General features: G+C 53.5%; 1 protein-coding gene across 3 annotated transcripts in view; it reads left to right on the top strand.

Moving 5' to 3' along the window:
* Positions 1-26300, top strand: part of LDLRAP1 (low density lipoprotein receptor adaptor protein 1) — a 42621-nt gene extending 16321 nt beyond the window's left edge. The window contains exons 4-13 of one of the 3 annotated variants that reach the window (XM_050326572.1): positions 1099-1990; positions 3202-3365; positions 11670-11812; positions 13319-13431; positions 16088-16202; positions 18856-18928; positions 19348-19431; positions 20662-20792; positions 22360-22394; positions 24203-26300. In XM_050326572.1, coding sequence (XP_050182529.1) covers positions 11717-11812; positions 13319-13431; positions 16088-16202; positions 18856-18928; positions 19348-19431; positions 20662-20792; positions 22360-22394; positions 24203-24347 — 792 coding nt within the window. In that variant the 5' untranslated portion in view covers positions 1099-1990; positions 3202-3365; positions 11670-11716 and the 3' untranslated portion in view covers positions 24348-26300. Of the gene's footprint in view, positions 1-1098; positions 1991-3201; positions 3366-9002; positions 9139-11669; positions 11813-13318; positions 13432-16087; positions 16203-18855; positions 18929-19347; positions 19432-20661; positions 20793-22359; positions 22395-24202 lie in introns of those variants that run through there. The other 2 variants (XM_050326570.1, XM_050326569.1) reach the window with 2 other exon arrangements.
* The last annotated feature ends 337 nt before the right edge of the window (positions 26301-26637 follow it).

Raw genomic sequence — 26637 nt, 5'->3', positions numbered from 1 at the left:
CCAGTCCCGGCTCAACCCCCAGATCTGTGGTTGGGGTGGTCACGCACTCCTCGGGTGAGATTATTATTGTTGTCTGTCCTGGAAACAGCACCAGAAATAGCAGCAGGGCTTAACACAGGCAGCCACTGCCCCAAACTGCTCCCAGTGTGGGAGAGGCAGTCCCTGGAGAACCAGGACCTGTCCCAGGGTGGCAAATCCCCCAGGGCTGCAGGGACCAGGCTGAGCCCCGGGATGGGACTCACACAGGGCGGCTGCTGCCTCAGTGTGGTGCTCAAAGCTGCAAAGGGCACCAGTCTGGCTTCCTTTGGGGTTAGTAAAGCTCCTGTTGATCCCAGGGCTGGAGGAAAAGGCCTGGAGTATCCAGCTGGATCATTGTGGCAGAGGCAGAGCAGGGACCCCTCCCTGTGCCAAAGATGCTCGTGAGGAACTCGATAATCCCTGCCCTGGGGAGGTGGTTGTTGTAACACCTCTCTTTGCTCAAGGACAGTTCTCTTCCTCCTTTTAAGTTATTAACATGGAATTATCAATGCCCCTCATCTGGTTTGTTGTTATCTCCTAGCAGGGTTCACAGCACGTGGATTTCCAAAGGATTCAGTACAAACAGGAGCAGATTGATGCCCAGCACTGAGGCAGAGGAGGAATCAGCACCATCTGAGGCACAGGGATAAGGATGGTGGGGGTACCAGCAGCCCTTGGAGGGGCAGTTCAGGGGCATGGGTGGATGTGTAGCTCTGACACACAGTCAGGAGACCAGCAGCTGCAGGAAAAGGAGGATGGGTTCGGGACAAACTGATTATCTGACACACCTAGCATGGAACAGCCTGAAACCCAGTGTGCAGCCAGATCGGTGAATTAAAGGTCAGGGGAGGAGTTTGGGATTGCCACTCTGAGTTCCTGAACAGCAGAAGCCACAGGACTTAATTCTCCCTTTCAAGCAAGGCATCCAGGCTCAGCTTAAATATTTCCACTGCTGGGGGATCCAACCCAATTCTTGATAAATTGCTCCAATTACCCTCATTCCTGAAAACCTCAGTCTACTCTGAGTTGAATTTATCCTGCTTCATCCTTCAGTAATTGGATGTGATCTTTGTCTCCCAGGTTGCAGAGCCTCTTTTTGGTCAAGCAGCTGCTCCTGTGATGCTGTATTTTGGATATGCAGTGGATGGATTTGCTGTTGGCCAAGTCCATGGAGCTGCCTCCCATCACTGGCTCTGCTTGAGGGTGAGAGAAGAAGAGAACGAGGTTCCTCATCACCACTGAGTGCTGCACCCTCACACAGCCACCTCAAACTGCTTTAAAATAAAAATTATTTTGCTTTGCAAAAAAGAGAAGCCACCAAAAGCCAAGACTGCCAGAGAAGGGTTCAGTGACCAAGTTTTAGAGTGGTCATTGCCTGCCCTTCTCTCTGTGGTCAGCTGAGACCTGAGCACTCAGCTCTGGGAGGGCTCCTCAGCCACGTGAGCAGATTCCAGGATTACTATTAAAAGCTCAAAACCCCAGAGTCAGCTCCTCCCCCAAGTCTAAAGACTAAAAAAGAAAAAAAAAAGGAAAAAAAAGTCCAATTTCTCTGCTTGATATCTGGGTTTTTGAATTTCTGCTCTTCATATTTTCAACCACAAAAATCCAGAAGCCTCATGTTTTAATGGAAAGGGAGACTCGTAATCTGATAGGTATAAAAACGACGAGGCTCGTCCGAGCAGGCCATTCCAACAGCTTAAAGCACACCCAGAGCAAAACCAGGAATAAAACGTGACCCCTGCTCTCTGGATGCACTCAGCATGAAATGTTTACTTCCTATTTTAGCCTGCTGGCAATCCTTCACTGCCACAGCCCTGCCTGCCTCTTCTTCACGGGAAGGATGTTGTGTTTGGGGAAGAAATCCCCGAGGAAGTCGTGGCTGGATGGATGGTTGGTTGAACCTCACCAAGAGATGTCCCAGCTAGGAGGAACAACCTCAGCACACAAAGAAAACAACAATCCAGACTGCAGGGTAAGGAGATTAGAAGGATTAAACACGATGGAGAGAGATGTTTACAATTATTATTAGCTTCAAAATCTGCCCAGCCAGAAAACAGCGAGGCACTGCCCATCTGTTGTTTTAGGTCTGCAGGGCCCCGGTGGTTTTGCTCCTGCCTGCACCTTAAATGTGATATTCTGGTGCAACCTGAATGTAAAGCAACACCAGCCACAGCAAAACCTGACCCTGGTGATGCAGTGCTGGAGGGAGTGGAGTGGAGCTGCCTGGCTGGGGAAGAAGGGCCCTAAAACAAACAAACAAACAAGCTTGCAAAGAGAGAAATAGCTTCAGAAATGCAGTAATGTAACAGGAGAGAGGAGACAGCACTGCTGGGCAAGGAAAACAGGCAGCCCAGAGGGTTTTCTTAAGGAGAACACTGAAAAATGGTTAGAATTAAGAGCACATTTAATTGAGCTGAGTGGTGATATTACACCAGGAGGTCACGGCTCTTCACACAGGTCAAATTGACTCCCTTGGCATCTGTGTCATAAATTCCCTCATCCACATCTGCTCCCTTCTGACGGGGAAATGTTGCTCAGGGCTGCCACAGCAGCCGAGGATGGGAGAGGAGAGGGATGGAGAATCTGCCAGGAGCTTCCTTTAGGGGATGGGAAGAGGATGAAACCTTTTTCAAAGGAAATACAGGAAAATCAAGAGATGGACTTTGCAGGCTCTTTCCAAAATAATTCTCACCTCAGCAGTGAGACTGTTTTGAAGGGGAAATATTGCCTCTGAAAGGGAAGGATGCTGGGCTCAGTGCAGTCTCAGAGGGTTGTTTGTGTGGGGGGTTATGTGTCTAAACCACTCCTGCCTCACAAACTCACTGTTTTTCATCTCACAATATTCAACTCTTTCAAAACACATTGACACTTCGGGGGATGAGAGCACGAGCAGCCCAAAATCCCAACAGTCCAGGATGTCCCTGCAAATCTCCCCCCTCTGGGGTTGAACAGGGGGAGAAATTTCAGCTGGAAAGGAGGGGGGACTGTCAGTGCAGAGATGAGTTTTTTGGATGCTGGTTTTTTTTTTTCCCCTCTCCAAGCAGAACATTTCAAAGAGTTGTCTCAAAACAGAACGTTTTGTTTTGTTTTGCTCCTGGTGAATAATTTAAGAGGTTTAAAAAGCTGAAATAGCCCTAAGACAAGACCGTTCTAAGATGACTGTTGTCTTTTTCTCTCTCCCAGAAGTCACTGAAAACCTTGAGTGAACCTTGAGTACATCGGGAAGTGGGTCTGATGCTTGGGCTCAGTCTGACCTGGAAAGCTGCTCCTGGTGTGAAATAACCACAGGCTTGACAGGTGGAAGCAAAATGAGCAGTTCAAGTGACAAGGGCAAGATCACCTTGCAGGTGAGGGGCAGAGATGGAAATACATCCCTGTCTTCTGTCCTGGCTCTCTGCTGAGCCCTTTCTCTCTTTAATCACACCACCACAAAGGTTGTCTCTGTGGCAAGGCCAAAACCAGCCTCGCTGCTGATTGCAGGGAGATGTCACCAGCCCACAGGACCAGGGGGTGCTTTCAGCAGCTGTAAATCAGCACAGCACCACTCTCCCTCCCCCAGAACTCTGCTGATTTATGTTGGCCTCACAGAGGTCCCTGGTAAGACATGTGCTGGTGGATTAAAAGCAGCCTGCTGGTTATCCCTGTCCTGTTGATGGATGTGGCACCCCCGAGGCAGGGATGTGTCATCTGCAGCAGCTCAGGGGCAGATCCCTCAGGAGCTGCTGCACAGGGGGCTGTGATGGGTTTGGTGAGTGGCAGTGCTGGCACAGGGGCACGTTTGGGTGCCCTGGCAGCTCCAGGTGCCCAGTTTTAACTGTGGAAGAAAGGGACCTTTCCTGCTCAGGGCACGGAGAGGGGCTGTGGGTGACACAGGAGCTGAGGAAGGTTGAGGAAGGAGCATTTACTGAAGCTGCAAGGGGCAGCCTGGTACTGCAAAGGATGTTTATTTTCCCAGATCGAGTTGAAAACTCGCAGCAACTTCCTGCAGTTCATGGAATTAAATACTTGGACCAGGCTCAGAAACACCAGACTGAGAAGAAACATTTACAGCAAAGGTCAGCCACGACTATTTACAAGGGGTGTACACATGACACAGTAGAACTTGCTCTGAAAATAAACCCCCAGCCCCTCTCCCACCAGGTCCCATTTTGATGCTGGATTGCTTGGAAATTGTCCTGCTAAAAACTTTCTCGACACCAAAACGCTCTGCCAAAATGTTTCAATCGCCCTGGAACAGCATTTCCCACTGGAAACCTCTTTGGTTTAAGTATTTCCTTGTCTCTGCTGATGCTTCCTGGGCTCGTGCCCTGCTCCAGGATTGCTCTCTCTGTGACCAGCATGTGACAAGGCTTAAATAAGTAATGATTTGTAACGTGCTTTGATACCCTCTGATAAAAGATGCCCAGAACACTGTGGGTTACAGCACCGTGATTTCTCTCCCTGTTTCTTCAGAATGCATTAAATGTGTGGGTGCTCCAGTTATTTCCTCTAACAGTTGATATTTTAACCTGCTGTATTTTTATCTTGGCTGCATTATATAAGAAGTTATGCTGGTGTCAATCTGGAAGCTCCAGCACTGTCAGTAAAGCTAATCCAGTTTAACACAAGCCTTAGATGAGGGTTGAACTCCTTGTGATAAAAAAGCAGAATTAACCCAAATAAATGACTGGACTCCTCAAAGAGTACCCTTTGGTTTTCCAATTAATTGGAAAATTAATTCCAATCAGCACGAGGGAATTTTCACTCTCTGCCACATCCTTGGTGTATGCCAGGAGAGTTTGCACCCTGTGGTTTAGCCTCCCAAAAACTTGGAACTGGTGAAGCCACTGGAGATGCCACATGAGGAATAACGTGACCCTGGATGGGAAAGGACCACTCCAGCCTCTCCTGAAGCTGCTCCCAGCCACAGGTGAGGTGGAGCTGGAAGGGATGCCCAGGATATCTGCTCCCCCAACTGCTGCCTGCTGGGTCGGGATTGCTTCCCAGCATCCCAGGGCACACTCAGCTCAGCCCGGGCTGGGCTGGGCCATCCCCTGGAGAGCCGGGAACAGCGTGCTGGGTGTGCAGACTGTGTTTGCAGAGGGAGGGAAAGCGAGTCTGCAGGGAAACAAACCACAAACACACACTGGGAACAAGCACAGCTTCTAATTTCCCTGGACGGCAGCAGTGCTGATGTGGATTTTCCATCCCTCCAGTCACACTCAGCTCCTCAGTTCGGTTCCCTCCGGTCACAAGAGCCTTTCTTCCCTCCGAGGAAGGGGCTGTGGCTCAGTGACAGGGTGTACAAGGCACCTCCTGCCTCCACCAGCAGCAGAGCAGGGAGGGAGGTTGTTTTTCTCGTGAGCTCCTGCCTCATTTACAATTTGCTGCCAGGGCAAAACACGAGAGCTCCTTTGGCGTCAGATTTTTGGAGACTGGTGCTGGCCATAGAGAGCAGCTGTGCTGTGGGTTTTCCTCTGCAGGACACTGTTCAGACCAAAAAATGTGTAGATCTCCCAAGAAGAGTGAGATTTACCTCTTGGTACCCAGGAGTCTGCAGAGCTGGGCTAATTAATATATGAAATTTTAAGAGACGTTAAACCTTACGCTTTCAAGTTTAAGCCAGGCTTTAACTGCTAAGGATTAGGAGATGATCTGCCCCACCCTCTGTAGTGTCTGGCACTGAGCATCCCTGGGAGCAGGATGCTGTGCAGGTGGTGCTGTGCTGGCCCCCCAGCCCCAGCGTCCCCGCTGCATGTTCAGCTCAGTCCTGCCCTGTCCCTGCAGCTGATGGGACACACTGACCAGGCTGATGGGCTTTGATTGTAATTAAGTAGCTCCTGCTCGTTGCCCTGGGCCTGTTTTCCATCAGCTCAGCCTGCACAGCCTGGCTGTGCCCGTGATCCAGGCGAAAGCAGCTGGGCTGTGGGGTGGGGGAGAAACACGAGTGTGCTATGAGAGGTCACAAAAACCAGAAACTTCGGGCCGTGGTGTTTTGGGGGAGCAGGAGAGGATGGTTTTAGTACCAGGGATGGTACTCAGTGTGTTCATTTGGCATCACTGCTGCCCCTCTGTGTGGGGGGGGCTGTACAGGGGGGCAGCAGCTGGGGCTTTGCTCTTGGGGTTTGTATGGGAAAAACCTCAGGAGAGCGGCACAGCCCCACCCTGGGGTTCACAGCACCCACCTGGCTGCAGGTAAAATGAGTGTTTCCTGTCAAACTTTGTTTCCCACCTCCAGCCTGGTGCTGCTTCCTAAACCAGCACCAATCCTGGGCATCCTGGCATCAGGGTGATGCTGGAGCTGATCCCATCTCCAGAGAGCCCCTTGCAACAGGTGACACCACAACTGCTGTGATGGGGCAGGGAACACACACCCTGCAACCAACAGCAGCTCCTGGCCCAGTCCTGGTACAGCCAGATGCTTATTTCTGCAATATTTGATGCTATCATATTTATAATGCCCTTTCTCCATAGATCCCCAAAGCATGTTAATCGACTCATTAACAAATTGTTAATGACTGTGGTAATTGAAGTCCTAAGCATGCCTATAAATTAGATTTACTGACAGGGTCTGAGGCCTGGGTTGGTTACAGCTCAGCCTCGTGGCAGTGGGGTGAGCTGAGGTGATTCCTGAGCTGGGCAGCTGATGGGGGGAGAGGCTCAGGATCCTCTGAGGCTCTGCAGGGCCGTGGGAGGACTCGGGGGAGTTCTGTGGTCCTGGAGACAGGGAATGTCCCGCTCGTCAACTCCTCTCTTAATCAGGGCAACTCGCCACGTTACGGCCAACAAATGTCAATGAGAGCACATTTGTAGTTGCTGGTGTTATTTTCTCCTTAATGAAATGTCAAAGGAAGGGGAAAACAGCGGAAAATGTCAGCAATTGGTCTTTTTATCACACAGGCAGTTAGACACGGGCCTTCTCAGCAGAGATGCCAATTTATTAGGAGGCAAACGCGGCTGGGTTTGACAGAGTGGAAGGAGCGCAGATTTCCATTAGTGATCACCTTTTAACCACCCCCAGAGATGTTAATGTGCTATAAATGCACTGTGCTGTAAACATGGAGAGGCAGGGAACGAGCAAAGCCTCGGGAACGTGGGTGTCCACGGCTGGGGGACAGCACAGCTTTGCTGCCTTCAATAATTAAAGCAGGGAGAGAACGAGCACCCACCCTCCCAGCAAAGCTTGTCACTGGACTTACCTGCAGGGCTGCACGTTCATGGTAAAGATTGCTACAAAAAAAACCCCACAGAAGTTTCCCTGAAAAGCTGCATTTCTTTAATTGCGACCCGTGGATGCAAATGCCGTGGCGGGGAAGAAGAGCGAGGAAGAGTGGCGAGGATTTGTTTGTGTTTCCCAGACTAAAGAGACGATGCTGGATGTTGGGAGCAGTGGAGAGGGTGCAGCCCCACTGCTGCAAAACTGGAGCTGCAAACTCGTGTGTGTTCCAGTGACGCTGCAGAGCTGAAAATAACCTTGAGAGGAGAGTCCGTGCGGAGCCGGCAGCTCGGCAGGAGGGTGGACAATTACCGGGAGATGGATGGGTGGTGATGGCCAGGCAGGGAGAGGTGGAGAGGTCAGGCATGTGCTGCTCACCACGAGAGGGAGAAAAACAAGTAGATTTCCTTAAAAAATCGCTGCTCTGCTGCGCTCAGCACTCGGAAATTAATAAATAGGTTGGACTGTGCTTGTCTGGCCTCCAGGACCCACCTGCCCCTGGGCATCTCCTGCAGGAGGAAAGCCTGGTATCCCACTCAGGGAGATGGGTGTGGAGAGGCGATTTTGAGCTCTGCCTTCCTCAGGGGGATGACACTTGTAGTTTTTTACCACCACAAGGGTATTTTAAACTCCAGTGATGACTTTCAGGGAGGCAGCTCAACCCCACGTGCTCAGACTCAAACCAGGCACTAAAGGGGGGATGTACCACTGGCTCCATCCTGCTTTAGACTGGGATTTTGGGGTGAGAAATTCAGCTCAACCCTTCCACCACCTTCTTGTGTCCCATGGAGAGGAACTTGGTGTGGCTCCTGTGCCTCAGGCTCCCGGCTACAAACGTGAGAGGGGAATGCTAAAATTGAACTAAAAAGGGATTTTCAATCACACAAATGTTTCTGTGAATAATAGGCTTTGTGAGGCATTATTCTACAAATCCTAAATATGGGGTTTAACCTCCTCATTATTATCCCTTTAATTTCGGAAAGCCTGTGAAGGCCTTAATCTTCCATTCAATTATGCTCAGGCTGAGTTTAGAGCACGTTGGTGGCCGTGGTGACACGGAGGGGGCGGCGTGTGCTGAGACCAGACCTGATCAAACAGGCTGTTAAAATTTCCTATCGCATTTCCTCGTCCCAGGATGGGGACAGTCGAACACCTCATGGGGCAAACATAACTTTTTTTATTTTTTGGTGTTCAGCAAACTGAGTATGCTGAACTGGGACGATTTGGGTCGTAGGGGTTTCCTGCCCCGAATTTGAGTGGGAAAGGTGGAGCTGCTGCAGAGGAACCAGCGGGAAGGAGCAGCAGGGCTGTGCGAGTGCAGAGGTCGCTGAGCATGGTGTGATATATTTGGCCTCTGGTGATGGAATTTGAGTGGGGAAGGTGGGATCCCCCTGGGAAAGGTGGAATTGCTGCGGAGGAACCAGAGGAAGGAGCAGCAGGGCTGTGCAGAAGTGACTGAGCACGGTGTGATATATATTATTTATATATTTATCACAGTGGCGATGCCGGCTGAAGGCGATCCCCGTGGAGCTGGGACATAGATGTTTGTAGGGCGGCCCTGGGGGGCTCGGGGCGGGGGTCTCCAGTGGGGGAAGCTCCAGTGGGAGCAATCCCGGGGGAGGGACCAGAGGATGTGTGAGGAATCTCAGCATCCCGGCAGACTCGGGGGTGGCGCATCCCTCTGGGGGACCGTGCCGATTTTGGGACGAGGGCGTGGCGGTGGGGGCGTGATCAAGAATGACGCGATAATCCAAAAATTTGCATGTGCCCCGCCCCCGGACGCGGTCAGCGCTGGCGCCGCAGCAAAGTTTGCGGCGGGGCCGGGCCGGGAGGCGCCGGGATGGACGCGCTGAAGTCGGCGGGTCGTGCCCTGCTGCGGAGCCCCAGCGTCCACAAACCCTCCTGGGCCGGCGGCCGGCACAAGAGTGAGACCCGGCGCCCCTCTTTTTACTCCCCCCCCCACCACCCCCCCGTCCAGCGCGCTCTCCCTGCACCCCCCCTCTTGTCCTGCATCCCGCCTTTCTTCCTTCCCGGCTTTATCCCGCTTCTCGTGCCCCTCTGCACCCACTTTCCCTCCCTTCCCCCTCTTTCTCCCTCTTGCGCCCCGTTTTCACGCGGCTTTGCCCCGTCCTCTCTCCCCCCTTTTTCTCACCCCCCCTGTACTCCCTGTTCTGCTTTGCTCCTCTCTGTCTCCCGCACCCCTTTTTTTTTTTTTTTTTTTTTAAACTTTTCTCTTTAGCTCCCTTTTTTGCCCCCGCACTTCGCTCCCCCCCTGCATCTCCTCCCCTGTGCAGCGGCGGGGTCGGATGGGCGATGGGGGTCTGTCCCTGTCCCCTGGTGATGGGTGGGGGTCTGTCCCCGTCCCCCCGTGGTGGGTGGGGGTCTGTCCCCGTCCCCCATCCTGGGACAAGGGCTGGAGCCCGGCGGGCAGTTTCTGACCTCGTCCCGCGGTTGGTTTCCCCACGCGATCGATGGCCCCGTGGCGAGCGGCCACTCGGTCCCTGCCAGGCGCCCTCCTGGCGAAGGGGGGACCGGCCCGGCTGCCCCCCGAGCGGGGCAGCGCCAGGACGGGGAGCTTTGCCCCCGGTTCACCCCTCAGCACCCGCGGCGAGATCAAACTTCTTGCCGTTGGTAATCTGATGGGATTGACCCGGCGTCGTTACACCTGGGATTAAGGATGAGCGGCCGCCAAGTGACACGGAGGGCTGGGGGTGCAGCCGCGGGGCTTGAGGGGTGGGGTGGGATGGGATGGGATGCTGCCCAACCTGCCCCTGGGAGGATGTGCCCCTCGAGATGCCGTGACCTTGAAAACTGCCCACCCCCCCCCGTGCCCTTCGCTGGGTGATGGTTGTGTGCTAACGGGAGGATGGGTGAGGGCAGAGGGTGCAGAACAGGATGTGTGGAGAAGTGTCTCTGTCCTGCCGGGTTGCTCCTTCCTCTCTGAAAGCACTTCAGTGGTTTTGCTTAAACCACCTCTGTTTCCGTCCCGGGCCCGCGGGGGCTGTGGGTGCCCAGGGCCTGGCTGCAGGTGGCATCACCCCAGGCACTGTGGGGTGTTTGGAGCGTCCCTGGGCTCAGTGATAACGGGACCAGTGCCTGGCTGGTGGGGCAGGGAGTGTGGGGCAGGGAGCTGCCTGTCCATGGCACACAAACCATCCTGGAGTGCTCACGGGAGGACAGTGGCAGTTCCCTTTGGCTTTTGAGAAGTCCAGGCTTTGTGCTGGCACCCTCTGGGATACCAGCTTAACACAGCATCCCACCTGTCCTTGTTTTTAACCCCCCTTTCCCTCTCCAGGAGCTGTGTGCTGGGCACAGAAGCCCTGCACTCCCCATGGGACCACTCCCACCTGGATTCCGTCACTCCCGCTCCAGCCGGTGCCGGTGTCTCACCGCCCGGCGCTGGGAGTGGTGCTGGGGTTTATGGCTTATCTCCAGCCCTGCCTCTGCAGGGAGGCTGAGTCACTGGGGGTTCTCCCAGGGGTGTATCCGGGTCCCCCACATCCCTGTAGCCTGCCCCTCCTGCCCTGCAGGCGTGCAGGGAGCTGTGGAGTTTGGCCCCACTGCTTGGAGGAGGCTGAACTCGAGGCAGCAAAGCCTCAGGGACGTGTTTAGCCTCTGGGAGCCCCCTCGCTCCCCAGGGATGTGGTTTGTTGCCTCCTGCTGAAAGCAAAACCCTCCTTAAAACACAAGAGCAGCACATCCTGGGTTGCCAGCTCCATGGCTGCAAGTTGGCTCCTGCGGTGTAATTTCAGGCTTAGAAACACCCACCTGACTTTCCCTTTGGTCCCAAACTTAGCTCTGTGTTTAGAACACTCCTTCCCACCCTCCCTGCACTTAAGGGAAGAGGCCAGTAGTCCCCTTGGCAGCTTCCAGGGGAGAGCAGAGACCTCTCCTTGCCGAGGCTTCACCTGTGTGAGGGCTCCTCAGGGCTGTAGGTGACCGATTTAGCAGGTCACAGCACCTCACCTGGATCCTGGCAGCTGCCTGGGCTTAGCAGTAAATCCTGTCTTAGCCTGAGTGTGTGTGTAGGTGATGGTTTGCACAGGGTAAGGCCACTGCTGTGCGTGGGGTGGCTCTGAGCCCTGCACTGGGCTGGGGCTCAGGATCTCCCCTTGGTTATGGTGTGGGCCTGGCTGCTCACAGTTAAACTAAAAGGTTGCTTCTGTTTGTTGTGGCTTGTGGAAAGCATTTTGGGATTTGTTTTTGCTGTGCTGGAGAGCTGCAGGGGCTGGTGATGAGGTTCCCCACGTGAGCACCTCGTGGGTGCTGCGTGGTTGAAGTGTTCTCTTGCCTCCTCCAAGAGCCAGGCTCTCTGCCCCATCTCCTTCCCTGAGCTCCCAGATGCTCAGGCTTGGGAGTCCAGGCAGCAGCTAAACCAACACCCTGCCTGTGCCTAAACCCTCAGGGATACCCTTGTGTGTTTGGGAATCCAAGAGCCTCTTTGTTGTCTCTCTAGAGCTCCCGGAGAACTGGACTGACACCCGCGAGACGCTGCTGGAGGGGATGCTCTTCAGCCTCAAGTACATGGGGATGACACTGGTGGAGCAGCCCAAGGGAGAGGAGCTCTCTGCAGCTGCTGTCAAAAGGATCGTGGCCACTGTGAGTGTCTGTGTTGGAGCAGAGCCCCATCTCCTGCTCTTCAAACGAACCTGTCACTGGGGAGAGTTCCAAAACCCTCAGGTCTGGAGGCAACTGTGTGCTATGGGGGGGTCAGGATTGCAGGTCCAGCCCCTCCAGGGGCGTGCAGGTGTCTGGTGGTGTGGGTAGAACTGCAGGCAGCGGCACTGGAAAGCCCTTGGGGCCAGCCCTGACCCTGGGATGGGGCAGGCTGTGGGAAGCTGGTGTTAAGTGTCTGAGCTCTGGATCCCCTTGATAAGCCTGGGTGACCCTGGGTGTGTGAGAAGCCTCTGACCTGGTGCAATCAGCCTGCCCTGGCGCTGTGTCTCCTCTCACAAGGCAGGGACAGCGTTTGGAGCGTGGCCAGCGCAGTTCTGGCTTTTCCTTCCCAGGATTGGGAGGGTTAAGAGAGGAAGGGAGCAGGGCAGGTTGCTCCAACTCCCAGCCAGAGCAGCCGCTGTCCCACCGTAACCTCCGAGGCAAGAGGGCCTGGTTTTCAGCCACCCTCCAGCACTGAGCCCCCAGCTCCCAGTGAAATCCACACTTCTTTAAGCCCTTATAAAACTGGAGGAGGCAAAGCCCCAGCTGTGCCATGAGCTGTTGTAAAGCTCAGTGGGGTGGTGCTGGATCCTTCCCTGGCATGTGCCGAGCCGGACGGAGGGAAGCGCTCGCGTGAAGCGCGAGCTGCTGGCAGAGCCCTCCACATCTGCTCTGATCCACTGGGAACTGAGCCTGTAAATAAAGCCCTGGGGCTGAGGCAGCCTCAGAGGGGCAGGACTGGCCGCTCTGGATGTGGCTCATGAGGCCACCAGGGAGCAGGGCTGAGGATCCAGCTCTGCAGTCTGGAGCTGGCTGGACGTGTACTCTTTCTTTTGGAGGCAGGCTGGGCAGTGAGCTGAGTGTAACCTGAAGGCTGAAAGCATGAGACTAGTAAATAAGAGAAAGTGGCACATGAAAGTCAAGTTACTTTTTAAGCTGGCATCGTGACCTCGCACAAGGGATGCTTTGCCGCGGGAGCAGGGCCCAGCAGCACAGCTTGGAGCCAGCTCCTTGGGAGCCCACTTTGTCCAGGACCATCCTGCTCCCAGCACAGCTCCCTCACTCGTGCTGGTGTCCCCTCTGCTCTAGAACTGGCCCTAAAGGCAAAACTCCCCAGAGTTTCCCCAGGAGCTCACACGGCTCGGCCAGAGCAGCCGCCAGTTCGTGCCGGTGGCCACGGGGAAATCCCTGTGGAGGTGCTGGGCTGGAAGTGCCTGTGCACAGCATGGAGTGGGCGGTGTGTGCCCTTGTCTCGTTGGTGCCAGTGAAAATCATGGCTTCAGGGCAGGAAAAGTTTTAACAAGTGCTTTATCACACCTGGTAGTAAAATCAGTCTCTAGGGGTAACGAGTGATATTAATGTGAGTCTCTGGAGTCTCTGCTCACGTGCCTTTGGAGGCATCAGCCTTAAAAGCCTGGAACTTCCCCCCTCCCTCTTTCCCTTCCAAAGGCAAAAGCAAGTGGAAAGAAGCTGCAGAAAGTGACTCTGAAAGTGTCTCCCCGGGGGATCGTGTTGAACGACAGCAGCACGAACGAGCTGATCGAGAACATCTCCATATACAGGTGGGTTTTGGGGTGCCCTCCGTGGGGGTTTGTGCCAGAGCTGCTCCTCTGCTCCATCCCCACCTGGTCTGAGCTGCTGCCTCACTGGCCACCACGTCTGGGTGGAAAGCAAAGCTGGGAGAAGGAGGGTGGGTGATAAATTTAAGGTAGATTTACGTGGGGTGTGATGTGTCCTGCTGGGGGTAAGGAAAGAGGTGACGAGCCTGGAGGTGTGGGGTGTGTGCAAAAACCTGCAGGCCCACAGCCAAGCACTGCGTGGCCACGTGTGGCTTTGCTGCCTGTTTGTGGCAGCAGAAATGCCAAAGCATCTGGGGTGAGGGCACCATAGAGGGTGGTCAGAGCACCCCTGAGCTGGGGCTGCATCCCCTCACTGCCTGCTCTGTGTCTCTGTTGTGTTTCAAAGGCTCTGACAGGGAGCAGGGCTGGGGCAGCTGCTGGGACACGGTAGCAGGATGGGGAGGGCAAGGGTGGGTTATCCCATACCCCCTCCTCTGGCTTTTGGGAGATACTTCTTTTGGAAGCATTTTCTTCCAGAGTGGCAGGAGGTGGGCACAGGCCTGGTGGAGCAGAGCTCAGTTTGAATCTGGCCTTTTCCATCTCCTTCATCCCTTTTCCCTCTGCATCTCCCCTCCCACTCTGCTTCTGTCCTTCACCTGCTGCTCTGTGCTAGACCTGGGGAGTGGGAGCAGGGGCTCGGGGTTCTCTCTGACCACACCACTAACCCACCTGCTCTTCTCCAGTTCCACAGCCCAGCAGTCACACACAGCCAGGGGTGCAGAGCCCAGCCCTGCCCAGGACATAAACCTGCTGCTAAAGCAGAGCTGGGCAAAGCAGCCGTGCCAAAATGGGGATCCCTGCGCTGGGGGAAGAGCAGGCAGAGCTGTGGGATCAGGGATTTTAGATGCTGCCTTAAATTCTCCCCAGGCACTTTAACAGCTGTCGATAAAGCTGTTCCTGTCAGCACCAGAGTGTGAGCAGCCCCTGATTCATTGACTGAAGCCAGCCCATCCCAGACAGGCTGTTTTGGGGGCTGTCACTGCTCCCCAGGGATGCTGGTGCTGGGGGTTACTGGTGACAGGTGGGATCTGTGTGCATGGGGGGATCTTCTACCCACTCTGGGAGTGTGTCCCACCAGTGGCAGGCCCAGGGCTTTGTTCTGACACCTCTGCTGTCTTCTCCTTGGCTTCTCTGTCCACTGGGATGGCTCTGAGCTCTTCCCTGGATCACGAGCTGGGGCAGGATGGGGTGGCCGTGGGTAAAACGCAGCCACTGTCACTGGATGTGCTGCTGCCAGAGGCTAAAACTGGCTCACTTCAGGGGCAGGTGTGAGTTATCCTGTCCCTGGAAATTAATGACCATCCAGCATTGAGCCAGGGGGTGCTGGAAGGGCCATGTGCCAGCTCAGATGACTTGGCTTGGCTTTGTCATGATTATTAAAGGAGTGACTGTGCAGTTTTGTGAGAAATGGGAGAAAAGAGTGAACTTCCAAGCGCCTCTTTGGTAAGACCAGAGCACAGCTCAGCTCTGGAAAACAAAATGTAGGCCATTGAGCAGAGGCATCCTCACATGTAAGAAACTAATGCAGTGTAAATAAATTTTGAATGTGGCTTTTTTAAGTCCCAGCATCTGCTGGGAACTGGGACCTTCCAGTCCCCTCCCTGCAAACTCTGAGGAGCAGCAAGAGCAGGAGCTGAAGGGGCAAAATGGGGCCATGGGAGAACTTTCACTGAAGCATCGCACTTTTTCCTCGGGTTTTCTCTTTCCTTAACACCTGTTTGATCTGCTGTGTGCCCAGGGAAGAGGCTTTGCTGGCTGCCACCTTGCACTAAACCTGTGCTTGACAAGACACTCAGTCCTGCAGCTCCTGGCAGGGACAGACCATGGGAGGTGGTGGAGGTTGATGCTGAGGGACCTGCTGCCCTGCAGAAGGGAGCTGAGCCCTCAATCACAGCCTGATCTCCCCAGCCTGTTGTTCTTCCAGGGCCTTGTTTTGCATTTCAGAGTCAGCCTGGACCTGCCCAGGGGCTGGGAGAGACTCTGCCATCCTGGGGGTGCTCCACTGAGGGGGCTGAGCCTCCCTCCCCACATCCCGTGTGCTCAGGGCATCCCATGCATCTGCTACTGCAGATCTCCCAGCCTGAATTTCAGCCTTTCCAACAGCTTTTCTTGGGCACTCCTGCATCGGTTTCTTTCCTCTGGTTTGAGCCTCCAGATTAAATCGTGGGCTGAGAGCAACCCCCTCTCTCCTTGCGAGCTTTCCTCCGGGGAAAAACCTTCTGAGCGAGTCTCTCTTCTGAAGGCAGAGCCTTTGTCAGGTGTAGTCCCAGGATGGCCTGCTGGAATCTTTACCTTCTCTAACCTGTCCTTCCCCACAAGGTGAATCACTGCCTCTTCTCTTTTCTCTCCTGCCTCCCCGTGTGGTGCACGTGGGTCATGCTGTGGCTTCTCTTACTCTCAGCCCCGTGGCATCGACTCCTCCACTTTGGGAAGGAGCTGTGCTGAGGCCTGGCAACATTCCTGTGCTCCCTCTGCCTTCCCTGCTCAGCCCTGGAGATGGAAAGCCCCGGGGCAGGCGGCCTGCTGGCAGCTCCCAGGAGGGGTTTGGTGGCTCTGCCTCGTGCTCAGTGCCCCAGACACGTTTCGTTCTGTCTTTCAGGATATCCTACTGCACGGCAGACAAGATCCACGATAAAGTGTTTGCCTACATTGCCCAGAACCAGCTCAATGAGAACCTGGAGTGCCATGCCTTCCTCTGTACCAAACGGAAAATGGTCAGTCCAGAGGAAGAAGTGGGGATGTAGGAGGAGGAAGCAGAGAGGGGCTGAAGTGGTGAGATAACAGCTCTGCCCCCACTTAGAGCGAGGGGGGAACGGCCACGGGAGAGCTCCCACCCTCCTGCTGCCGTTAATCCGTTAACTCCAGGCTGGATTCAGCCCGCTGTCTTGGCACCTAAAAGCATCTCTGCCCTCTGGGGTGGGAGTGAGAAGACCTGACCCTGCACCAGCACCTGGAAATGCCCTTCCATGCTGCATTCCCAGCTGCTGGGACTCTTCCCTGCTCCACATCCACTTCCCTGGGCTGCCAGAGCCGGTCCAAGCCCGGTGTGTGGAGAGGCTTAGGCAGGCAGGGAGGTCTCCAGGGAGGCTCCCACTGAGGTGCCCAGGGGTACCCCAATGGGGAAGGCTTTCAGCCCAGCTGTTCTGGGCTCGCTGCCCTCCCTGGCTCCCTTCCATTTCTCGCCATCCAAGTTCTGTGTCCAGTGTTTAGCGGCATCTTTGTAGCCGGGGCCGTGTCCTTCCCGCAGGATCACCCCGCTGTGTGCCAGGGATGGGGCTCAGAGCAGACACCTGTGTGTAGAAAAGAGTCTCTGGCTCTTGCTTTGAACCTACTTGTGGGATTTTTTCCTGCTGATTCAGTGCACCAGGACAGGCAGGGACCCAGAGCTGGTGAGGGAGGGAAGCGGGTCAGTGGGCACCGGCTGCAAGTGGGGCAAGGAGAGCCCTGGGGGTCTCTCCTGGAGCCAGTTGAGCCCCCTCCCTGTGACAGGAAGGGGCTTTAGGGCAGAGGAAAGGCAGGCCCGACCTCTCTGCCCCCATAAATCCTTCCCCTAGTGCCTCTTGCAGGGCCCACGTGGAGAATGGGATCTCCCAAACCTACAGGGAAACAAAAACCCGCTGAGAGCCGTTCCCACCCGCTGCGTCCCAGCGTGGTGATTCCTGGGTTCTCAGGAGCATTCCTGTGCCTGGAGTGCAGCCACCTCGCTCTTGTTAATATTCTGTGCTTCTCCCAACTCGTTTTTTTTTTTTTTGGTTTTTTTTTTTCCATGGAGGGAATAATGGAAGCTACAAGTTGTCTCTCCGTTCCACGGCGTGTGCTCCCATCCTTGCACGGCAAAGATAAGCCTCACTCTGCAAATTAAAATTTAAATCTTTTCCAGTGCTAAAAGAATTATCTCAGTGGTACATCAGCTCAGTGCGTCTCCCTCCAAATAAAGTTCTCCAAGGCCTTTTGTGGCAAAAACTAGAAATAATTTTTTTTTTTTTTTTCCCCTCCTAGTCTATAAAATGCATAAACATCCTGCTGGTAAGGTGATCCCTGCTCCCATATTGGGAACCATCCCTCCCCAGGGCAGGGTCCCTGCATGTACCACAGTTACCAGTCATGGTATATAATTAGTCCATATTTTTAGTTCGTGGGTAATTCTCAACGGTAGCTGGGTCTATTAAACTTGATTCAGATGTGACAGCTTAAATTGTAAACAGCTGTGAGGAGTTTCATACTTAATTACCATATTTAAGGCTTTTTTGCCATAAAGCATTTGCACTTCCATCAAAGATGTAAATAGCTCCGACATTCAAATGAGCTCTCCTGCTTTCCAGGCTTAATTGGCACTGATGGGTTTGGGGGTCTCCTCGCCCCTCCTGCACAGGATGCTGTGCCCCATTTGTGTCCCTCCACGTCTCCATCCTCCGAGCTGCCAGGGCTGCAGGTTCCTGACCTGGATCTGGGCTTGTTCGGTTTGCAACTTGGTGAAACAAACTGGGGCCTGGAGGCTCCCGCAGCGCCCGCCGTGCCGAGTGTTCCTCGTTATCTCCTGGTGCTTTAAGCTGCTCCTGAGCTGTGCCTGCTCCTAATGAAACTGGCATTTATGTCACTATTTATACATCTCCAGCAGCTCGTGCTGTTGAAGGTGGTGGTGGGTGGGTTTAGTGCTGCTCAGGCTCAGGGATGGTGTCCCTGCTCCTGCCTTGGGGCAGGGCTGGAGCAGGACAAACCCGTGCTGGTGGTCTAAGCCAGCGAGACCCCAGCCAAGGGAACACCCTGGGGAAGAACCTCTAAGGTTGCTCCCAGGTGGAGAGAGCAGCAAATTCCTGTTGCTCTCAGGGTATCCTGGTCATCCAGTCGTGCCAGGACAGGATGGATGCAGCTCTGCTTGTCCCTCCCAGCCCTGTGTGGCCAGCTGTGGTCCGGGGCTCATCCCAGGCGCTGATCCCTGTGAGCTGGTGGTGTTCTCATGGGTGATGCTCCGCAGTGTGGGGGGAGCCACATCCCTCAGGGAGCTGTGAGGACGAGCCTGGGTCCGTGCAGCTCCTGCAGGGGGCTGAGGTGTGGGGTGCAGGAGGAGCTGTGCATTCCCTGCCCTCAGGAGCAGCTCCTGTCTCCCCATCCATCACCACACTGGCTGTGACAGCCGTGTCCCTGCCTCCTGCCTCTCCCCATTACACCTGAGGATGCATCTACGACGAGCTGTGTGTCCTACATGGAGCAAGGCTCTGCTTCCATCAATATTTGATTCCCCTCCCCAGCCAGGTGGGAACAGAGGACTGGTTGGATCCAGGTTTAACATGAGTCTGGAAAGCAAAACCTCCAAGTGATTTAAATCTACGTGGGGATTAACATCCCGCCTCACCGCTCTCGTTCCAGGCACAGGCCGTCACCCTCACCGTGGCACAGGCCTTCAAAATCGCCTTTGAGCTCTGGCAAGCAGCTAAGGAAGGTGAGTTTTATTCCCCTCTTCCCACTCTTCACTTTCAAGGGATGACTTTGGGCTTTTTCCAGCTCTCAAGTGCCTTTTCCCCTTGCCCTCCCGAATTTCCAGGCTGCTTCCAAGGCTGGCGCGAGGCATCGTCCAGGTTTCTCTCGACAGCCTTGTAAATCCAGCCAGGTTTTGGCTGGGCTCCTTTCTCGCTGGAGGACCTGGTGCTGGGCTGTGGTGCCTCAGAGACCTGCTACTGTCAGGATTTCTGCTGCCACTCTCAGGATTTTTGCTTTCACCTTCCAGGAGATTGTGAAACACACCCAGAGCCTGGGCTGCTGCAGAGGTGGCCCATCCGAGCTGTCCCACATCCCTCCCCTTCCTTAAAAGCTTGTGGGGGAGCACTCTGTGGGCAGTGATGGGATTTCCTTCTTTTTCAGAGAAGGAAAAGCGGGAGAGGTCCATCTTGGAAGGAGAAGGGACGAGCAGCCCCAGCTCAGAAGCCCCTGCCCACCCTGACACATGTAAGTCACCCCCAGCAGAGCTTTGCTCCAGGCTCAGGGATGGGAGAGGGCTGGGGGATTTTCCCTGGACAGGGAAAGCTCCTGAGAAGGCTCTGAAGACCAACAAGGAGCTACACTTTTGTCGTGGCAGAGATGTTGCCCTGGCAGAGTTCTCAGCTGAGCTGCTCCTTCTCCCCCTTAAATACCTCCTGCAGCCCCTCATGCACAGCTGCTACCACCCCAAATCTGGTTACTTCTGCCCCAGGCAAATTGGCCATAATGTCCTTAAGAGCTTAGTGTGGATCTCCCCATCCCGAGCCTGATTCTGGGTCTGTCTCAAACCCAAAGCACTCGCCATCCCACGGGCTGAGGGAGGGGCATGTCCAGCAGCCCCTGTGCCTCCAGCTCCCCGAGGAAGGAGAGGTGTGTGAAATAAAACAATTAAATAGTAAATCCCCTCATAATTCAGTGCCTGGCCGTGGGTCCTCTGCTGCCTCCGAGACGAAAGACAGGGAGAAGTGGGACAAAAGGCTAATCTCTCTTCCATGCTGGCCACGGAGATAAGAGGATTTGGCACACAGGAAAATAGCATTAAACTGGGCTTCCTTCCAGGCTGGCACATCTTGCTTCTTCCTGTGAAGGCTCAGAACTGGAGGAATCTGTCACAGACGGTGGCACATCGGAACAAGTGTGGCCCTGGGGGCTGCCATGGGTGTAGGAATGGGCTCCAGTGTCTGCCTGGGGGATGCTCTGGAGTTGGGGGCATTTCTGCATCCCCCCCCCAGTGCAGGCTGATGGGAGGGATTTGAGGCTTCCCTGAACACCCCCAAGCTCTGAACTGTTCTCTGCCCAGTGCAGGATTTGCTCTATAAATACTGATGCAGGTTTGTAAGATGCTGAATTGGTGCCATGGGCTGAGCTGAGGACCTGTTCCCACCCTGGGCTGATCCTGATTTGTCCTGAGCATAAGTGGGCACCCAGGAGCCTTCCCACTGGCTGCTGGAGGGACAGAGCTGGTCCTCCCCTGAATCCCTCTTAAGAGGTTCTCAGGTGCCTGATCTGGACATCATGGATAAATCACAGCCCTCACTGGGGTGAATGCAGCTCCTCCATGCTCAAATTTGGGGCCATCCTGATGAAATTCGATGCAACCCTTTGATTCCACTCTTGATAGGAAGCTACTGCTGCAAAAAGTTTTTGGTCGTGTGTCTCTTTTCCCCTCTCCTCATTCCTTCTCCACTCCGTCCACAGCAGCAGCCACGGGGAACTTGCTGGATTTTGAGGATCCTGCCAAATCACCCCTGAGCAGCAGCCCAGACCCCCCACACTTGGATAACAGCGTGTTTGGGCCCAGCTCCTCTGTAAACAACAACGTGGTGTGGGTAAGTGCGAGCTGGGGGTGCGGTGCCACCTCCATGGGTGTGCTCCAGGTCCCACCACAGGGCTTTTCCTTGGATAACTCCTTCCCCCTGGGAGCTGTGGGGTGGTCAAGCTGCTCAGGGAGGGTTTCAGAGGTGCCCAAGTGAGCTGGGGCTCGGTGTCCTACTTGAAATGATCACTTAGTGTTCGAGTACCTGCTGCCCTTTTTAGGCTCGGTAAATAAATGAACAGGATTGTGAGGTGCTGGGAAAAACGCTGCTGTCAGGTAATTGAATATTTCTTATTCTGGAGCAGCATTTCTCAGTGGTTTGTCACTTAATTGGGAGACCACCTAACTGCTCTGTTCAGGGGAAAAAATCATTATGTTGATGGCTTTTGTTTACTGCTCACTAAAACCAGGTTATATTTATGTTCATTGTTACTCTTATTTTTCCCTCACTCTTGTTTGTGGCTGTATCTGGCTGTTGGGAGCATGGATGGCTTCTGGAAAGGTCCTCAGTCATCTGGCTTAATTGTGTCATGGACCACTAACAGAGAAATAGTGATGCAGCCCCATGTGCTGGGTGTGCATCCCCCAGGGAGCCTCCTCCTCCTCCCTGCCCAAGTGCTCCAGCATCCTTTCCACACTGGAAGAGGGTGGGTTTGGGTTGGATATTAGGCATAAATTCTTCCCTGTGAGGGTGGGGAGGCCCTGGCACAGGTTTACCCAGAGAAGCTGTGGCTGCCCCATCCCTGGAAGTGTCCAAGGCCAGGTTGGACGGGGCTTGGAGCAACCTGGGATAGTGGAAGGTGTTGGGACAAGATGGTCTTTAAGGTCCCTTCCAACCCAAACCATTCTGTGATCACCAACCTGTGCCCTCTCTGGAAACCCCTGGTCTGCTGAATTTTGGAGAATTGAAGGATAAATAAATGCCTTTGCCTGGGGCCTGTTTCTTGAGCCTGGCGGGCCTGAGCCTGAGGCTTTCCAGGTTAAACCTGAAGATCAGCTCGAAGCTTAAATCAAATCCTGGAGGCTTATCAGCAATCTCCAATCCTTCCCTGCTTACAGAGTTTTCATACTTTACTTATTAATTGCATTAAGTCTGTAAGTGCATCACGGGATTTTGGGAGCAGTCCAGCCTGTCTGTAGCAAAGCCCTCACACAGAGCCCACGGTCCTGCATTTGTCCCTCGAGCAACTCCAGTGCTTTCCCTGGAACACCTTAGGAGCAGATCAGAGATAAAGGGTCCCAGGGCTGCTTTCAAGGTCCACCCTGTGCTGGTGCAGAGCTGCTTTCCAGTTCCTGATCCAGACGAGCTCCAGGGATGCCTGGGATCTGCCTTGAGGAAGCCTGGGCCACCCAGAGTTACACCTCTTACCTTGGGACTTGTGCAGAGAGGGAGAAAGAGAGAGATAAAACCTGCCCTAGGAGGCAGATTGCAGAGGGAAGGTTGATTTGGGCTCTCAGAAGCCAATATATACATACATTTTTTTGTCTGCCGTGCTCAAGTGCAGAGCCAGACCTCTAAATAACACTTTTGTGTGTTCTCTTAGCAATTACTTGTCTCTCTTTTTATCTCTTCAACAAAGGAAATGGATGATGGTCTCGACGAGGCATTTTCAAGGTAATTCTCACAACTCCCTTTACCAGTTCACTCCACCACTGGGGAGCAGCCCCAGAGACTTGACTGGGGACTGGCTTTTAATAATGCTCCTCATCTGATCAGTGCCATGATCTGACCTAGGCAGCTGCCCCATCAGTGCCTCAGCTGGTAATTGAAAGATAGGCTTTGAGGTTGGCTGATAAGCCAAATATTTTGACAACCTTTTAAAGGGTGGAGAGAGGCTGTGTGTGATAGGGAATTTAATTCCCCGAGCAGTTGGTGTGTCTGCTCCCACTTGCCAAGGCTTTCTCAGGCTGCCTGTGATGCTGGTCCCAGCTTTGGCACTGGGGGCTTTACTCTTCCTCTGCTCAGGGATTCAGAGCGTGTGGCCATCCATTCAAGGGGTTTAGTTCTCTTTCTAATCCAAATTAAAAGCTTCCCTGCACGTGCATGCCGAGCAATCCAGCAATGTTAAACAAATCCATTTCTTTTCAGGTGGGTTTTCCTGCTTGTTCTGGTGTGGGGACCACCCTGTGGGGCGGTGGGAATGGTGTGGTTTATGAGGGTCTCATCCCCCAGGTCAGTGTGTGAAGCCACCATGAGGTGTGGAGGCCCCAGTTTGGGCAAAGCTGCCTTGGGTGCAGATGCCAGAGGCAGCAGGGAGCTGCCAGGTCTCCTCCTCCTCCTCCTCCTCCTCCTCCTCTCCTCCTCCTCCTCTGGCTGGGAGGTGCTGGAGGAGGGAGCTGGGCAGGAGGAGCAGGGCTGACCCAACACTGTCCCTTCCCTGAGAACCATTTCCCTGTGCCAGGGTTGGCAGCACTGCAAAACTGCCTGCTCAGCCCTAAGGAAACAGCCCTCAGGGTCTTGTTTGGCTCTGGGGGATGATTTACAGCTTCCACTTCCACAGCAGCCTTGTCCCAAGATGTGGCTGATAAAAGGGGCTGCTTCAATTTATGTCCTGATGTTGGCTGTTTTCCTCACCCCCTGCTCCTTGCCCTACTTAATGAAGCAGATGTTGCTGGTTGTGGGCTTTGTTTTTTTGGGCTGCTGGGTGCTGAGCTGTCACATCACCCTCGGCCTTGTGGCAGTGACTCAGTGTTTGGGCTGCTCATCCTCCAAGGCGGGTGCTTCCAGAAGCATTCCTGCCACATCATCATCATCATCACTGGACATTTTTCTTCTTTATTAAAAAGCATGGCTTCATCTGAGGCTTTTTTTGACGCTGTGCCTCCCCTGGATGAAGCACCAAATATTTGAGTTAACCTTCAGCCCGGGGAGAGTCGATGCTGCACTGCTGCATTTTTCACAGAGGTGTTTAATAACACAGCAACAAACTGGGGCTCGTTAGGTTTTGCGGAACATCTGGGATGAAAAGCTCCTAAATGCTGATCCTGGGAGCTATTAAACATCAGCTGAGTCCTCTGTGTCTTAACCTGAGGAGTTAATGCTGGGGCAGAGCTACGGCACACGCTGCCTGTCCAGACACAGAGACTGAGTCACTGCACTGAGGCTGCTCCTTTGGGCAGCAGAGATCAGATCCCAGCCGTAGCTCCGGGGAGGAAAACAGCCAGGCCTTTAAGATATGGGATGTCCAGGCTGCAAATTCCCTGGATGCCTGCAGGGGAAATGCCAGGACAAACCAGCAGTGGACTCGAGCGTCGCAAATGTTCTGTGCCAGCTCCCCCCTTCCCGAACCACCTAATTCCTTTGGAGGGTGTTGAAATGTGGAGCTGCAGTGTTATGGATGCATCAGGGCTATAAACCACCAGGATTTGGGTTCTTACTTTGTGTTTTTCTCCACCACCCGCCCCCCCCAACCTCCTCCTTAGGTTGGCTCAGTCGAGAACAAACCCTCACGTCCTGGACACGGGGCTGACAGCTCAGGACATCCAGAGTGCAGAAACGCTCTCCCCTGTAGACTGGAACAAAATAGATTCCACCACGGGTGAGAAGGATGATCTGTTCATGTTTTGAGGTCAAGTGGATCGAAGAGCTGACTGGAGAATAACCACTAAAAGTCTCTGGGCTGGATCGTGCTGTTGCAGGTGCTGTACCCAGGGGGCTCTTCTAAGGGCTCTTCGCCAGATGAGGTGATGTTACAGCGCAGTTTAGACCAAAGCTTTAGAAACCTGATGCAGATTTTTATACCTTGCTTTTTATCTAAACCACGAGATGCTCTTGGACATATTTATTCCCAGCCGTTACCGTTTACATGTGTTATTGGAAGGTGTGGAGAGCATCTACAGGATTACGTGGCAATAATACCGTGGAAGAACCTTCAGCAGTGCCTGTTGCTCTCTGAAAACAGACTGTGCACCACCAAAGTCCCTCTGTGTTGATCCTCTAGACAAAGGTCTGCAGATGCAAATGCAGACCCAAGCACAAGTGTTACTAATCCACTGATTCTTGAACAACACGTCACCTGCCTGGGCGAGGGGAGGGGATTTGCAGCAGCTGCTGACAGTGTTAAATCAAAGAGGTAGCAGAGATCTTGCTTTTGTATGAATGTCTGTGACACTCTCACAGTTGTCAATCACCCCTGCGGGTTCTGGCTGTTTCTTCACCAGCTCCATGTGGGAATTGACACTTTTTTTTTTTTCTTTTTTTAACCCAAAGACTCTACGAAGTTTTGCACTTTAAAACTTGAACTGAAAGCAATGGTCCGAGTTGTCAAGCTAAGCAGTGCCTGTATTTTCTCTTCAGAAGCTATTTACCCAAAAATAACCCAGCCTGGCAATGCTGCAGCTCTGTTTCAAAGCTGATTCCTCACGTCCACCATCTCTGATGCGACTCGAAAATCCTAAAGCTCCGTTGCACTGTTGGCTTTGAAAGCAAAACCGCCAAGGAGGAACGATTTGTTCTGCTGAAGCGTGTTGGAAGTGGCAGCTTGGGTGGACCAGCAGCAGGATAGATCTGTGTTCTCACCCTGGCTGAGTGGATTTGCCTGTCCATGACTTCTTACTGCCTCAAAACCATTTGGTTGTTGCTCACTCGATAGACTCCAGTGGAATTGGATTAGGCAAGACCAATACCTGGATGTTCAGTTAGCAAGAGGTGCCCCTTCCAGGTACTTGGATCCCCTTGCTCCCTGACAGCCACAGCTCCCAGGAGGCTCAGGAAGCTGCTTCATCTGCTCCTGGAACTGAAAATAAGTAATGGAGGTATAAAGCTTATGCTAATTAAAAGATTAAGTTTAATGATCCTAAATAGTCACACTGACAGTTTGCAGTGTTTGTGGCCTTATGTGAAGTATACTAATCTGTTTTATAGATTTGTAACTTGGGTTTGAAGCACTAATTCATTCCCCAGATAGCTCTTTATAACTCTCTTAAAACTGCTCGCAGGAAAGAAGAAAAACCCTCTCTGTCAGCTGAAAGAATTCATTAGGAAGCAGCTGAGTGACTCTGACTTAGATTTGAGATTTTTTTCTTCTTCCCCCTTAAGTGTTAGTGTGAGAAGGTGTCGAGGACTCGTGGAGCTGACTCATCATGTCTCTTAATAAAACCTGTGCTCTCTGTATCCTGCAAAGTGGGCTTTAAAGCACTTTTACATCTTCAGATGGCTGTGCCCGCGACTTCCTTGATCCTGTGTGCAGCACCAGCCTCTTGGGATTGAGGGAACTATCAAAGCTTGTCCCTGCTGCAGAGGCACAGGGGAGAGACATGAACCTCCTGCACGAGCAGGGGTTGTTGCCAGTGCCTTGTCCCGACTCAAGGAGTTCTGATCTTCCCAGAAAACAGCCCGGGCTGTAGGATGGACTGTGAGGATTTCTTTGTACATTGATCTTTCTCCTTTTTCTAGAGACTCCAGGAGCAGATACTGAAGTGCACAACACTATATATGTGTGTATATAGTATTTTTAAGAAAACCTGATGCTGTAAAAAAAACCTGTACTGAGGGGAATAAAAGTTCTACCATTTTTTTGGAGCATCTCTGCCGAGTGATTTTATTTTTACAGGGGCCCTTTTAATGTGTAGAAGTCTTTGTATTTGTGGTTAAGTTCTGCCTGTCCCTTGATGCACAGCAGGGAGTGATTGGAAGCATCCTTGGGAGGTTGTGTCCATTGGACAGCTGATTCCAGTGCCATCCAGGTGGGAATAAGGTTGCAGTCAGACACTAGTCCGTGGTGCTGCTTCCAAGAAATGCTTATAGGACTGGATGTGGCCCCATGGGATGCACAGAGGGGTGTACAGTCTGTCCCTGCACTGGCCTTCAGGTAAGGGGGTGATGATGAGTGAGGAGAGGGAGGTCGGTGCTTCAGGCT

Source organism: Myiozetetes cayanensis, unplaced genomic scaffold, assembly GCF_022539395.1.
Source record: "Myiozetetes cayanensis isolate MyiCay16 unplaced genomic scaffold, myiCay2020 scf31, whole genome shotgun sequence".
Taxonomy (NCBI): domain Eukaryota; kingdom Metazoa; phylum Chordata; class Aves; order Passeriformes; family Tyrannidae; genus Myiozetetes; species Myiozetetes cayanensis.
The sequence above is the reverse complement of the archived record's forward strand: the minus strand, read 5'-3'. Positions and strand labels throughout refer to the sequence as shown.